Consider the following 14,472-nt stretch of genomic DNA (forward strand, 5'->3'; position numbering starts at 1 on the left):
ATAAAACAATTGTAAAACATCTGTGCTGTCTCAGTTTGGTTTGTTTTCGCTCTTGAAAGGATGTAATGTTCTATGGGAAAATACACAAATGTATACCCCAAAACATGGGGCACACACATCCTACAGTATGTTGCAATCCAAACAATCTTCTCTCAATTACTATGCATCCCAAGGTGTATTGAATTCATCTAATTTAACAATGTAGGTGACTGCTGAAATAAAAATATGATTTTTAAACCAATAAGGTGTCAAATATCATTTATTTAGAAAAAATGCATACAAAAGAGAACAGAAAAACATACAAATGTAGGATTTCAATTTGAGACAGTTTGCTACAGGAGGAAAATAATCCTGCAACAACAGGACATGTGAATTATTATGTGGATTATATAATTAATTGACATTTTTGTAGGAGTTGATACATATTTCGTAAGGTAAATTACAAACTTCAGAAGCCTTTTTAAACTTCAAATACACTACAAGTTATGCATTTTCAGCATTACAGGAAATGCACTACTGTATATATACAAAGTATGTTTATATCCCTTCAAATGAGTGGATTCAGCTATTTCAGCCACACCCGTTGCTGACAGGTGTATAAAATTGAGAACACAGCCATGCAAGCACCATAGACAGACATTGGCAGTAGAATGGCCTTACTGAAGAGCTCAGTGATTTTCAACGTGGCACCGTCATAGGATGCCACCTTTCCAACAAGTCAGTTTGTCAAATATCTGCCCTGGTAGAGTTGCCCTGGTCAACTGGAAGTACTGTTATTGTGAAGTGGAAACATCTAGGAGCAACAACGGCTCAGTCGCAAAGTGGTAGGTCACACAAGCTCACAGAACGGGACCACCGAGTGCTGAAGCGCGTAGTGCGTAAAAATGCAACATTCACTACCGAATTCCAAACTGCCTCTGGAAGCAATGTCAGCACAATAACTGTTAGTCAGGAGCTGCACGAAATGGGTTTCCATGGCCGAGCAGCCGCACACAAGCCTAAGATCACCATGCGCAATGCCAAGCGTCGGCTGGAGTGGTGTTAAGCTCGCCACCATTGGACTCTGGAGCAGTGGAAACACATTTTCTGGAGTGATGAGTCACACGTCACCATCTGGCAGTCCAGTAGATGAATCAGGGTTTGGCGGATGCCAGGAGAACGCTACCTGCCCAAATGCACAGTGCCAACTGTAAGGTTTGGTGGAAAAGGAATAATGGTCTGGGGCTGTTTTTCATGGTTCGGGCTAGGCCCCTTAGTTCCAGTGAAGGGAAATCTTAACGCTACAGCATACAATTACATTCTAGACGATTCTGTCCTTCAGACTTTTCGGCAACAGTTTGGGGAAGGCCCTTTCTTGTTTCAGCATGACAATGCCTCCGTGCATGGAGCGAAGTCCATACAGAAATGGTTTGTCGAGATCGGTGTGTAAAAACTTGACTGGCAATGTTCCAACATCTAATGAGAAGCCTTTCCAGAAGAGTGGAAGCTGTTAAAGCAGCAACGTGGGAACCAACTCCATATTAATGCCCATGATTTTGGAATGAAATGTTCAACCAGCAGGAGTCCACAGATGTTTGGTAATGTAGTGTATCTCCTGCAACAGGGTGATCAAATTAAGATCGTACATCTGTATGCCATCCTCACAAACCACTCCCATATCATCCAACCATCATTTGAACAGCTACACCCCGGTCTGGGATTCTGCTGTCCAAGGTGCTGAACTACCAGTGCTAAATCATGGGTTAAACTATGACCCTATAGACAGGCCCTATTTGCAATGTTTTTACTGCTGTAGAAAATATATTATTCTTGTAGTTGTGGAGGGACCTACACACATTATCAATCCCATTTCCATCTATTTGGATGAACCATTTTCAGTAATATTCTTCGGAGCATCATCGCTCTGTGTTTGGCCTGCTAGTGTGACATTTTCACCTAAAGTTCCCCTCCTGTCCACCGGGGGAGCTGTGCTACGGCGACTAGCTCCAGAAGTGATGAGACGGCCGATGCCTCGGCCCTGAGACATGGCGTAGGAGGAGCGGCGGTGGGAGTCTCCTCTCCTGAAGCCAGACTTCTGCAGCTCTACAGGCCCGTGCTTGGTGATGTGAACCTGGGGGAAATCAGAGAACAGGTCAAACATGACTTCTCTCCACTGTGGGTAATGTAACATGGCCATTCCACATGCGCACGCACGCACACACACACACACACACACACACACACACACACACACACACACACACACACACACACACACACACACACACACACACACACACACACACACACACACACACACACACACACACACACACACACACACACACACACACACACACACACACACACAGAGTCAATGGCAGTCTCACCCTATGTTTGTCTGGGTTAGTGAGGATGATGTTGAGGGTGTGGATGGTAAAGGAGGGTAGGACAGCAGTCCAGGCTGTCAGCAGGGCTGTGAACCACACCACCGGGCTGGGGAAGGCATTCTGAGACACACCTGATCAGACCACAGACAGACACACCCAACCACCTCAATATTACCACACACATAGTCAGTTCAAGACAGTATAAAATATCAATGTTAAGACAGTGGTAGAAGTGAGGTGTGTACCAGGGAAGTAGTAGTCAACTGGGGACATCTCAAATAGCTTGGGACTGTGAGTGATAGGCGTACACACAAAGAACAGGTCAAAGCTGACACACATCGCAGCCACACTCCACTTAGTCCAGTGTCTGGTCAGGAGAATGATCTGAGACACACAAACCAACACACAATGTCCATGTCAATACATGTATCATAATCATCAACGATAATCAGCAGTGATGTGTAACTTCATAGAACTGTTTACGTCCGTTCCATGACCTCTAACTCTTTTAACCTCAATGGTGGCAGAGAACAACAATGCTATGCTGACAGTGACGGCCATGGTCTGGTAGTCCAGGGCAGAGTTGTAGAAGACCCCCAGGGGCATAAAGAAGAGAACCAGAGAGGTGTAGAGGGCATGGAGCAGGGTGGCAGCCAGCAGCCAGGTGTTGAACAGCTCCTGTCTCTGGCCAACCTTGTAGAGCTCCGGCCAGCTCAGACTGCACTCTGCACTCACATCCTATAGGAGAGAGCAGATCAAACAACAGTATGGTAAGAGTCAGGAGTGTGTCCATGGCCACATGGTGTAAAACAGAAACACTGGGCCCCTTGAGATTTCACACCTCGTTACAAAGATGCCTTTCTCTTTTCTCTTACCTGCTCAAAAATGCCCAGGCATTCTACTGGCATTGCAGTGTAGAACACAGTGTACAGGATGATGAACCAATTCTCATACAGAGACTGGAAGAAAACAGCACAGAAAATGGCTAAAACATTGGGCTCTTTTAAAAAAGGTTGCAGTTCCATTATATGATTTGGGGGGTATTTGTTGGGGGGGGTTACAGGTATTTACGTTCATATAATTTCATAATCCATATATTTTCTATTCATTATATATACATTGTACCTGTGGGCTGCCACTCCAAAGAAGAAGAAAAAAAGAAGAGAACATAAAATAAAAACATTACAAAGGATCATATTTTTTGTTTAATTAATAATAAATTAAGTATAAACAGGAAAAGAAAACAAAAAAAGAAAAGGGCCTCCCATTCCCCCAACCCCAGCCAACAGCCAGCTGTAACAGTCTCTGATTGATTGAGAGATTCAAGGAGCTATCATCGTTATGTAACATAATAGATGCAAAGCATGAATATTTACATTCAAGCACTTCTAAATTAATTTTGTAACTTTGCCCCAGAAACATTTAACTGCAGGGCACTCCTACATCATATGAAGGAAAGTGGCTACCTGATTTAGGGGACACAGTGAAGAGGTGGGAGTTGGGGCCAATTTAATCGTAAAACGTTTCCTTGGTGTTAAATACAGTCTGTGAACAAACTTAAAATGTATAAATTGGTTTAGATTGCTGGATGCCAATGTCATATTTTTCCATATTCTCTTCCAGTTAAACGGTCGTTCAGATTCAGTCAGATCTGTGGACCATACTTTTTAATGGCTGTCTCAGAATATGAGCTTTCCAAAAGTTGATAATTTATTTTTAAATTCCATAATTGGATGGTTCGGGAGTTGCGTTTCCCGAGAGACTCCATAGGCCAGGATAGCTGACCTAAGTTGTAAATATAGAAAAAAGGAGTTGCCTGGTAATGTGTATGTATCTTTCAAATCTTGGAATGTTCTCAAACCATTACTGTACATGATATCGCCAAGGGTACGGTTTCCACATTTGGACTGTTGGTTGGGATGTAAAAGGCCTCCCTCCGTATTGCAAGGCATTATTGTGAAATATTGGAGTATGGGCATGCCATTTTGATTACCTTGATTACCAGTTACATTGTTTTTCAATAGCCAGAAGGGGAAGCCATGGGAAGCATTGAACTACAGAAATTCAGCCAGGGCAATATATTAATTTCAATAATATTTATTCTGCCGGTTAAAGCAACTGGAAAGTTATTCCATCTACTGAGGTTGGATTGAATTGATTTGAGCGTTCTGTTAAGGTTTCTGACAGTGGTTTTATCCAAGGAAGGAAATATATCTACTCCCAAATATGTAAAATGGGAAACAACTGGGATTCCATGAGCAGAGACCAGTGGCGGTCGGTGCCGTTTAAGATGAGGGAGAATTATACTTTTTTTAATGAACATGGATTTATTTCTATTACAGCATATTGGATGACTGTCATTCAATCCCATTCACCCAGTTCAATGTAACATCGATAGGTTGAGGCTACTACATCAGTCTTAAATGTTCTCTGTACCCATCATGAGGTTGCTACAATGTAGCCTATGAATGAAAGACTACAACGTAGGTGCACAGGTCGAGATAATTTTGAGTAATCAAGGTGACAGACAGTGACACATTCAATACCGCTTTGCACTCTTGACTGCATCTAGCTGATCTAGGGTGTAATCATTAGTCCAATAATTGCAAACAAGAGTTTCTATTGGACAAATTCATGTATGTTAATCCCCGTTATCCCCAAATTCATGTATGTTTAAGCTCCTTTGTTTTGTTAATGTTGAGGGAGAGGTTAATTTCTTGGCACCACTCCACCAGGGCCCTCACCTCCTCCCTGTAAGCCATCTCGTCATTGTTGGTAATCAGGCCTACAACTGTTGTGTCATCTGCAAACTTGATGATTGAGTTGGAGGCATGCGTGGCCACGCAGTCGTGGGTGAACACGGAGTACAGGAGGGGGCTGAGCACGCACCCTTGTGGGGCCCCTGTGTTGAGGATCAGCGAAGTGAAGGTGTTGTTTCCTACCTTCACCACCTGGTGTTGAAGGCTGAGCTATAGTCAATGAACAGCATTCTTACATAGGTATTCCTCTTGTCCAGATGGGATAGGGCAGTGTGCAGTGCGATCATAAATTGAAGTGGGTCTAGGGTGTCAGGTAAGGGAGAGGTGATATGATCCTTAATTACCCTCTCAAAGCACTTCATGATAACAGAAGCGAGTGCTATGGGGCGATAGTAATTTAGTTCAGTTACCTTTGCTTTCTCAGCTACAGGAACAATGGTGGCCATCTTGAAGCAAGTGGGGACAGCAGACTGGAATAGGGAGAGATTGAATATGTCCGTAAATACTCCAGCCAGCATGCGCATGCTCTGAGGACGCGGCTAGGGATAACGTCTGGGCTGGCAGTCTTGCGAGGGTTAACACGTTTAAATGTCTTACACTCATCAGCCACGGAGAACAAGAGCCCACAGTCCTTGGGAGCGGGCCATGTGTGGCACCGTGTTATCCTCAAAGCGGACGAAGAAGGTGTTTAACTTGTCCGGGAGCAAGACATCGGTGTCCGTGACGTGGCTGGTTTTCCCTTTGTAATATGTGATTGTCTGTAGACCCTGCCACATACGTCTTCGGCGACTCCACTTTGTCTCTGTACTGATTTTTTTGCCAGTTTGATTACCTTATAGAGGGAATAACTACACTGTTTGTATTCAACCATATTCCCAGTCACCTTGCCATAGTTAAATGCGGTGGTTCGTGCTTTCAGTTTTGTGCGAATGCTGCCATCTATCCACGGTTTACGATTTGGGTAGGTTTTAATAATCACAGTGGGAAATGATGAAGTCAGTCACCGTGTCAGTATATATGTTGATGTTATTCTCAGAGGCTACCCGAAACACTTCCCAGTCCGCGTGATCAAAACAATCTTGAAGCATCGATTCCGATTTGTCAGACCAGCGTTGAATAGACCTAAGCACAGGTACTTCTTGTTTGAGTTTTGTGCCTATAGGAAGGGATGAGCAAAATGGAGTCATGATCTGATTTGCTGAAGGGAGGGTGGGGGAGGGCCTTGGAGGTAGTGGTCAAGTGTTTTAGCAGCGCAAGTACTACAGTCAATTTGTTGATAGAACTTTGGTAGCGTTTTCCTCAAATTTGCTTTGTTAAAATTCCCAGCTACAATAAATGGGGCCTCAGGATATGTGGTTTCCAGTTTGCACAAAGTCCAGTGTAGTTCCTTGAGGGCTGTCGTGGTATCGGCTTGAGGGGGAATCTACACGGCTGTGACTATAACCGAAGAGAATTCCCTTGGGAGGTAATACGGTCGGCATTTGATTGTGAGGTATTCTAGGTCGGGTGAACAAAAGGACTTGAGTTTCTGTATGTTATCACAATCACACCATGAGTGGTTAATCATAAAACCTACAGCCCCGTCTTTCTTCTTCCAGGAGAGTTCTTTATTCCTGTCTGCGCGATGTACTGAGAACCCAGCTGGCTGTATTGAACGGGGACAGTATATCCGGAAAGAGCCATGATTCTGTGAAACAGAGAATGTTACAGTCCCTGACGTCTCTCTGGAAGGTGATCCTAGCCTTGAGCTCGTCTACTTCATTGTCTGGAGACTGAACATTAGCGAGTAATATACTTGGAAGCGGTGGATGGTGTGCACGCCTCCTGAGTCAGACTAGAAGTACACTCCGAATACCTCTTCTCCACCGGTGGCGCCTTGGAGCAGCCTCTGGGATAAGTTAAATTGCCATGGAGTGTTCGAACAAAGGATCCAATTCGGGAAAGTCGTATTCCTGGTCGTAATGCAGGTGAGTTACCGCCGCTCTGATATCCAAAAGTTATTTCCGGCTGTATCTAATAACACAAAAAACTTTCTGGGGTAATAATGTAAGAAATAATACACACAAAAAAAAAATACTGCAAAGTTGCTTAGGAGCTAGAAGCAGAGCTGCCATGTCTGTCGGTGCCATCTTTTTCCAGTGTTGGATAGCCATAGCCAGCTAACTAACATAGCATCCCTCTCTGTTTGAACCGGGTGTTTACGTAGGCTAAACTAACTAGCTGCATTAGCTAAGTGAAAGTGAAAGTGAAAAATGTTTTACTAGGAAATATAGCTAGCTCTCCCTCTCTCTCTCCCTCTCTCTCTCTCGCTCTCTCTCTCTCTTTTTGCTTCTCCTTAATTTTGGAAGAAATTAATGTGTTCAAAACTGTTCAACTATTATCTTTCTCTCTCTTTGAGTCAACTCCTCAGCACAATTTATTTGCTGCAGTGCTAGCTAGCTGTAGCTTATGCTTTCAGTACTAGATAAATTATCTGATCCTTTGATAGGGTGGACGACATGTCAGTTCATGCTGCAAGAGCTCTGATAGGTTGGAGGACATCCTCCGGAAGTTGTCCCAATTACTGTGTAAGTCTATGGAAGGGGGTGAGAACCATGAGCCGCCTAGGTTTTATATTGAAGTCAATGTATCTAGAGGAGGACAGAAGCTAGCTGTCCTCTGGCTACATCATGGTGCTACCCTACAGAGTGCTGCTGAGGCTACTGTAGATCTTGCAAAACAGTCTGTTTTAATCAATTATTTGGTGACGTGAATATATTTACAATATTTTTATCTAAAAAGGCTAACTTTTTTAATGTTGCACTATTTTTATGTTCATGAAATTCACTGAGGATGGTCCTCCCCTGCCTCTTCTGAGGAGCCTCCACAGGTAGAGGTGGAGTCTTCCATCAGGCAGTAGGGCTGATTTGGTTATATCAATTTTATAACTTGAGATTACGATGAATTTATCTATGATCTTCAATGCGTTTGGGAGCGATTGATATACATTGTCTAGATATGGTAAAGTATCATTTGCGTATAATGAGATTAAATGATCAGTAGATTTGAGGGAAATTTCTATTATTTCCTTTGATTGATGAATTGCATATGTTCCATTGAGAATAAAATTAGCAAAGGAGAAATTGGATCGCCTTTTCTGCTGCTTTTAGTAATTCTGAACAGAGAGGAGCAGATATGACCTGTTAAAACTTGGCTATGTGATTGGCATATAGCATTTTAATTATATTAATTAAATTGGAGCCAATTCCCGTATGTTCCAAGACAGACCAGAGATATGACCAATCTAGTCTATCAAAAACAAATGATGCATCGAGAGATAAAACAGGTCAAGGAGCTGTTGTTTCTGATGAAGCATTTTAGATACAGTATGTAGTAATTGATGGCGGTTATCCAGCGATAATTAATTTTGTTAGTGTGGACCAATTTTGGTAAGTACATCTCGAGATGGGATGACAACATTTTGGAAAACAGTTTAATATCTGTGTTTATCAAAGATTTGGGGCCATAGTGTCGAACACTGGGTGGCATCCTTACCTTTGTTTTATTAAGGGGAAATTAGTGCTGTATTCACATCTTAAATAAACCCTTGTAAACGGCTGTGTTAATAATTTTGAGCAATATTGGACCTAATTGATTTCAACAATTTAAATAGAGCTCAGAAGCAATACCGTCCCATACAGGCGATTTGCCTTTATTCATACTACCCAATGCCCTTTTGAGATCATTGAGAGAGACTTGGTCTCCCAGCGAGGTGGCTTCCTCTGTTGAGAGAAGATGAGTTCCTCATTATTTTAGAAAGAACTTAGTCAGGCCTGGTCTGGATTTACAATCAGAGACTTTGTTGTCCTGAAGCCACAACTTTAGAAGTATGCTTGGGGTCAATGTACATTTGGAAGACCCATTTGCGACCAAGCTTTAATAAACTTCCTGACTGATGTCTTGAGATGTTGCTTTAATATATCCATATCATTTTCCTTCCTCATAATGCCATCTATTTTGTGAAGTGCACCAGTCCCTCCTGCAGCAAAGCACCCCCACAACATGATGTTAGCACCCCGTGCTTCACAGTTGGGATGGTGTTCTTCGGCTTGCAAGCGTCCCCCTTTTTCCTCCAAACATAACGATGGTCATTATGGCCAAACAGTTCTATTTTTGTTTCATCAGACCAGAGGACATTTCATCAAAAAGTATGATCTTTGTCCCCATGTGCAGTTGCAAACCGTAGTCTGGCTTTTTTATGGCGGTTTTGGAGCAGTGGCTTCTTCTTTGTTGAGCGGCCTTTCAGGTTATGTCGATATAGGACTCGTTTTACTGTGGATATAGATATTGTTGTACCTGTTTCCTACAGCATCTTCGCAAGGTCCTTTGCTGTTGTTCTGGGATTGATTTGCACTTTTCGCACCAAAGTACATTCATCTCTAGGAGACAGAACGCGTCTCCGTCCTGATCGGTATGACGGCTGTGTGGTTCCATGGTGTTTATACTTGCATACTAGTGTTTATACAGATGAACGTGGTACCTTCAGGCGTTTGGAAATTGCTCCCAAAGAAGAACCAGACTTGTGGAGGTCTACAATATTTTTTCTGTCTTCGCTGATTTCTTTTGATTTTCTCATGATGTCAAGCAAAGAGGCACTGAGTTTGAAGGTAGGCCTTGAAATACACCCACAGGTACACCTCCAATTGACTCAAATGATGTCATTTAGCCTATCAGAAGCTTCTAAAGCCGTGACATCATTTTCTGGTATTTTCCAAGCTGTTTAAAGGCACAGTCAACTTAGTGTATGTAAACTTCTGAGCCACTGGAATTGTGATAAAGTGAATTATAAGTGAAATAATCTGTCTGTAAACAATTGTTGGAAAAATTACTTGTGTCATGGACAAAATAGATGTCCTAACCGACTTGCAAAAACTATAGTTTGTTAACAAGAAATTCGTGGAGGGGTTGAAAAACGAATTTTAATGACTCCAACCTAAGTGTATGTAAACTTCCGACTTCAACTGTACAGTATCAGTCAAAAGTTCAGACACACCTACTCATTCAAGGGTTTTTCTTTATTTTTACGATTTTCTACATTGTAAACATCAAAACTATGAAATAACACATATGGAATCATATAGTAACCAAAAAAGTGTTAAACAAATCTAAATATATTTTTTTACTGTTGGAAAAGCATTTCAGGTGAAGCTGGTTGAGAGAATGCCAAGAGTGTGCAAAGCTGTTATCAAGGCAAAGGGTGGCTTCTGTAAAGAATCTGAAATATAACATATATTTTATATATTTTGATTTGTTTAACACTTTTTTGGTTACTATATGATTCCATATGATGTCTTCACTATTATTCTACAATGTAGAATATAGTAAATATAAAGAAAAACCCTTGAATGAGTAGTTTTTTTTGCAGTGGTGTAAAGTACTTAAATAACAACACTCTAAAGTACTACTTAAGAAGTTTTTAAGGGTATCTGTACTTAACTTTACTATTTATATTTTTGACAATTTGTACTTTTACTTCACTACATTCCTAAAGAAAATAATGTACGTTTTACTCCATACATTTTCCTTCACACCCAAAAGTACTTACATTGAATGCTTAGCAGGACAGGAAAATGGTCCAATTCACACACATCCCTGGTCATCCCTACTACCTCTGATCTGGCGGACTCACTAAACACACATGCTTCGTTTATAAATGATGTCTGAGTGTTGGAGTGTGCTCCTCTAGCCATAAACTAAAAAACAAGAAAATAGTGCTGTCTAGTTTGCTTAATATAAGGAATTTGAAATGATTTCTACTTTTACTTTTGATACTTAAGTATATTTTAGCAATTACATTTACTTTTGATACCTAAGTATATTTAAAACCAAATACTTTTAGACTTTTACTCAAGTAGTATTTTACTGGGTGACTAACACTTTTACTTGAGTAATTTTTTATTAAGGTATCTTTACTTTAAGTCAAGTGTGACAATTGTATACTTTTTCCACCACTGGTTCATTGCTAGGATATCAAGACAGCTGTAACATTTGATAGCAATATTGAGGCCTTTCAAATTCCAAGAAATAATGGGTAGCGTTGCCATAAAAAAACGAATGCATTATTAACGATGGAATTGTTATCTTTAGTGTTAATAAGCCCATGGATGTGAAACAAAAACAGGACCCACAGGGAAACCCACCCATTGGTCATTCCCCACCCAGAACCCTCTCCCCCGTAAACCATTAGCGTTATATGAATGATTCTGGTGCTAAACCAATGTGACCAGTGTTGCCATCTAACCTGGGCACTGAAGCCGTTGAAGAAGCCGAACCAAATGTGCACCAAAGCGAAGCTGCAGGTTTTGTACAGGAAGTAACGCAGAAAGACAGCAATTCGGCGGTACGACCAGCGTCCGTGGACCAATAGGAGTCTCTGTAGGAATCTGAACTTGGCCAGGGTATAGTCAGCATTCTGAACTGCCTGACCCCCCTCTACCCCAGCCAAACCTACCCCTATATGAGCCGCTACAGGAGGGAGGAGGGGAGAGAGAGAGAGAGAGAGAGAGAGAGAGAGAGAGAGAGAGAGAGAGAGAGAGAGAGAGAGAGAGAGAGAGAGAGAGAGAGAGAGAGAGAGAAAGAACATGTTAAATACACCCTGTCTTTGAACAGAAATCATAACATAATTTCACAGTCAACCTTTTTGTCCATCACACTCACTCTTGATCATGTTCACGTCGTTGGCGCCGTCACCTATTGCCATGATGATGGAGGCGGTGTTTTTCCTAACGAGTGTGACCACGTCAGCCTTCTGGCCGGGAGTCACACGGCAACAGAGCACTGACTGGCACAGCCCTGCCAGGGACATGAACCTGGCACCCCACTCTGGCCTGGCATCAAACTCCGCCTGAGAAGGGACAAACCATGAACACTATTAACCTTTTGTCTGATGGTTTTCTGAATAAACAACAAGATAAGGCAGTCTTTAGATAAAGGGAGTGTTTACTAGACTCAGAGCAAATGAATGATACAGAATTATGGATAATCACTAAGCTATAAGGTTTTCAGTCTTATGGTCTTAAAATTGAGCGTATTAGCATTAACACCTTTACTACCGGTCCAAAGATTTAGAACTGTCACGCCCTGATCTGTTTCACCTGTCTTTGTGCTTGTCTCCACCCCCCACCAAGTGTCGCCCATCTTCCCCAGGATCCCCTGTGTATTTATACCTGTGTTCTCTGTTTGTCTGTTGCCAGTTCGTTTTGTTCTTAGAACCTACCTGTGTTTTGTTTCCCTGCCCCCGCTTGTTCCTTGCTCCTGTTTTCTAGTTTCCCGGTTCTGACCGTTCTGCCTGCCCTGACCCTGAGCCTGCCTGTTGTCCTGTACCTTTGACCCACTACTGTGGATTACGGACCTCTGCCTGACCTGATCCTGAGCTTGCCTGCTGTTCCGGTGCCTTATATCCCCTCTGAATTATTGACCCCTGCCAGCCTTGACCTGTCGTTTTCCTGCCCCTGTTTAAAGAATAAACTTTAGTTTCTTCAACACTGTCTGTGTCACGCCCTGACCTTAGAGAGCCTTTTTATTTCTCTATTTGGTTAGGTCGCGGTGTGATTTGGGTGGGCATTCTAGTTTTTCTATTTCTTTGTTGTCCGGGTATGGCTCCCAATCAGAGGCAGCTGTCTATCGTTGTCTCTGATTGGGGATCATACTTAGACAGCCTTTTTTCCACCTTTAGTTTGTGGGATCTTGTTTTTGTGTAGTGCCTGTGAGCACTGCATTTGCTTCACGTATCGTTTATCGTTTATTGTTTTTTGTGAGTTTCATTATTAAAGATGTGGAACTCTACGCACGCTGCACCTTGGTCCGCTCATTTCAACGAACGTGACAGTCTGCACCTGGGTCATTCCTTAAAAGGTGATAAGAACACCTACTCATTCAAGGATTTTTCTTTATTTTTTTACTATTTTCTATATTGTAGAATAATAGTGAAGACATCAAAACTGTGAAATAACACATATGGAATCATATAGTAAATAAAAAAAGTGTTAAACAATTGAAAATATATTTTATATTTGAGATTCTTCAAATAGCCACCGTTTTTCTTGATGACAGCTTTGTAATCTCATGACATTCTCTCAACCAGCTTCATGAGGTAATCACCTGGAATGCATTTCAATTAACAGGTGTGCCTTCTTAAAAGTAAATTTGTGGAATTTCTTTCCTTCTTAATGCGTTTGAGCCAATCAGTTGTGTTGTGACAAGGTGGGGGGGATACAGAAGATAGCCCTATTTGGCAAAAGACCAAGTCCATATTATGGCAAGAACAGCTCAAATAAGCAAAGAGAAACGACAGTCCATCATTAGTTTAAGACGTAAAGGTCAGTCAATACGGAACATTTCAAGAACTTTGAAAGTTTCTTCAAGTGCAGTCGCAAAAACCATCAAGAACTATGATGAAACTGGCTATCATGAGGTCCGCCACAGGAAAGGAAGACCCAGAGTTACCTCTGCTGCAGAGGATAAGTTCATTAGAGTTACCAGCCTCAGAAATTGCAGCCCAAATAAATGCTTTATGGAGGTCAAGTAAGAGACACATCTCAACATCAATTGTTCAGAGGAGACTGTATGAATCAGGCCTTCATGGTCAAATTGCTGCAAAGAAACCACTACTAAAGGACACCAATAAGAAGAAGAGACTTGCTTGGGCCAAGAAACACTAGCAATGAACATTAGACCAGTGGAAATCTGTCTTTGGTCTGGAGTGCAAATGTGAGATTTTTGGTTCCATCCGCCGTGTCTTTGTGAGATGCAGAATAGGTGAATGGATGATCTCCTGTATGTGTGGTTCCCACCGTGAAGCATGGAAGAGGAGGTGTGATGGTGTGGGGGTGCTTTGCTGGTGACACAGTCAGTGATTTATTTAGAATTCAAGGCACACTTAACCAGCATGGCTACCACAGCATTCTGCAGCGATATGCCATCCCATTTGGTTTGTGCCTAGTGGGACTGTAATTTGTTTTTCAACAGGACAATGACCCAACACACCTCCAGGCTGTGTGAGGGCTATTTGACCAAGGGGAGTGATGGAGAGCTGCATCAGATGACCTGGCCTCCACAATCACTTGACCTCAACCAAACTGAGATGTTTGAGATGAGTTGGAGCGCAGAGTGAAGGAAAAGCAGCCAACAGGTGCTTAGCATATGTGGGAACTCCTTCAAGAGTTGGAAAAGCATTTCTAATGAAGCTGGTTGAGAGAATGCCAAGAGTGTGTAAAGCTGTCGTCAAGGCAAAGGGTTGTTATTCGAAGAATTTGTTTAACACTTGTTTGCTTACTACATGATTCCAAATGTGTTAAAAAAATGAA

The 14,472-nt window shown here is 42.1% G+C and overlaps 1 protein-coding gene across 2 annotated transcripts in view; it reads right to left on the reverse strand.

The window, feature by feature from the left end:
* Positions 1–241: 241 nt before the first annotated feature.
* LOC139578324 (phospholipid-transporting ATPase IC-like) overlaps positions 242–14,472 on the reverse strand; it is a 30,089-nt gene continuing 15,858 nt past the window's right edge. For both annotated transcript variants that reach the window (XM_071405757.1, XM_071405756.1), the window contains 7 exons: positions 11,825–12,011; positions 11,409–11,632; positions 3,245–3,328; positions 2,883–3,107; positions 2,615–2,753; positions 2,370–2,500; positions 242–2,110 (listed from right to left, as the gene is read on the reverse strand). In XM_071405757.1, the coding sequence (XP_071261858.1) occupies positions 1,856–2,110; positions 2,370–2,500; positions 2,615–2,753; positions 2,883–3,107; positions 3,245–3,328; positions 11,409–11,632; positions 11,825–12,011 (1,245 nt within the window). In that variant the 3' untranslated portion in view covers positions 242–1,855. The remainder of the gene's footprint in view (positions 2,111–2,369; positions 2,501–2,614; positions 2,754–2,882; positions 3,108–3,244; positions 3,329–11,408; positions 11,633–11,824; positions 12,012–14,472) is intronic.

The sequence above is a fragment of the Salvelinus alpinus genome, chromosome 6 (assembly GCF_045679555.1).
Source record: "Salvelinus alpinus chromosome 6, SLU_Salpinus.1, whole genome shotgun sequence".
In the NCBI taxonomy this organism is placed as follows: domain Eukaryota; kingdom Metazoa; phylum Chordata; class Actinopteri; order Salmoniformes; family Salmonidae; genus Salvelinus; species Salvelinus alpinus.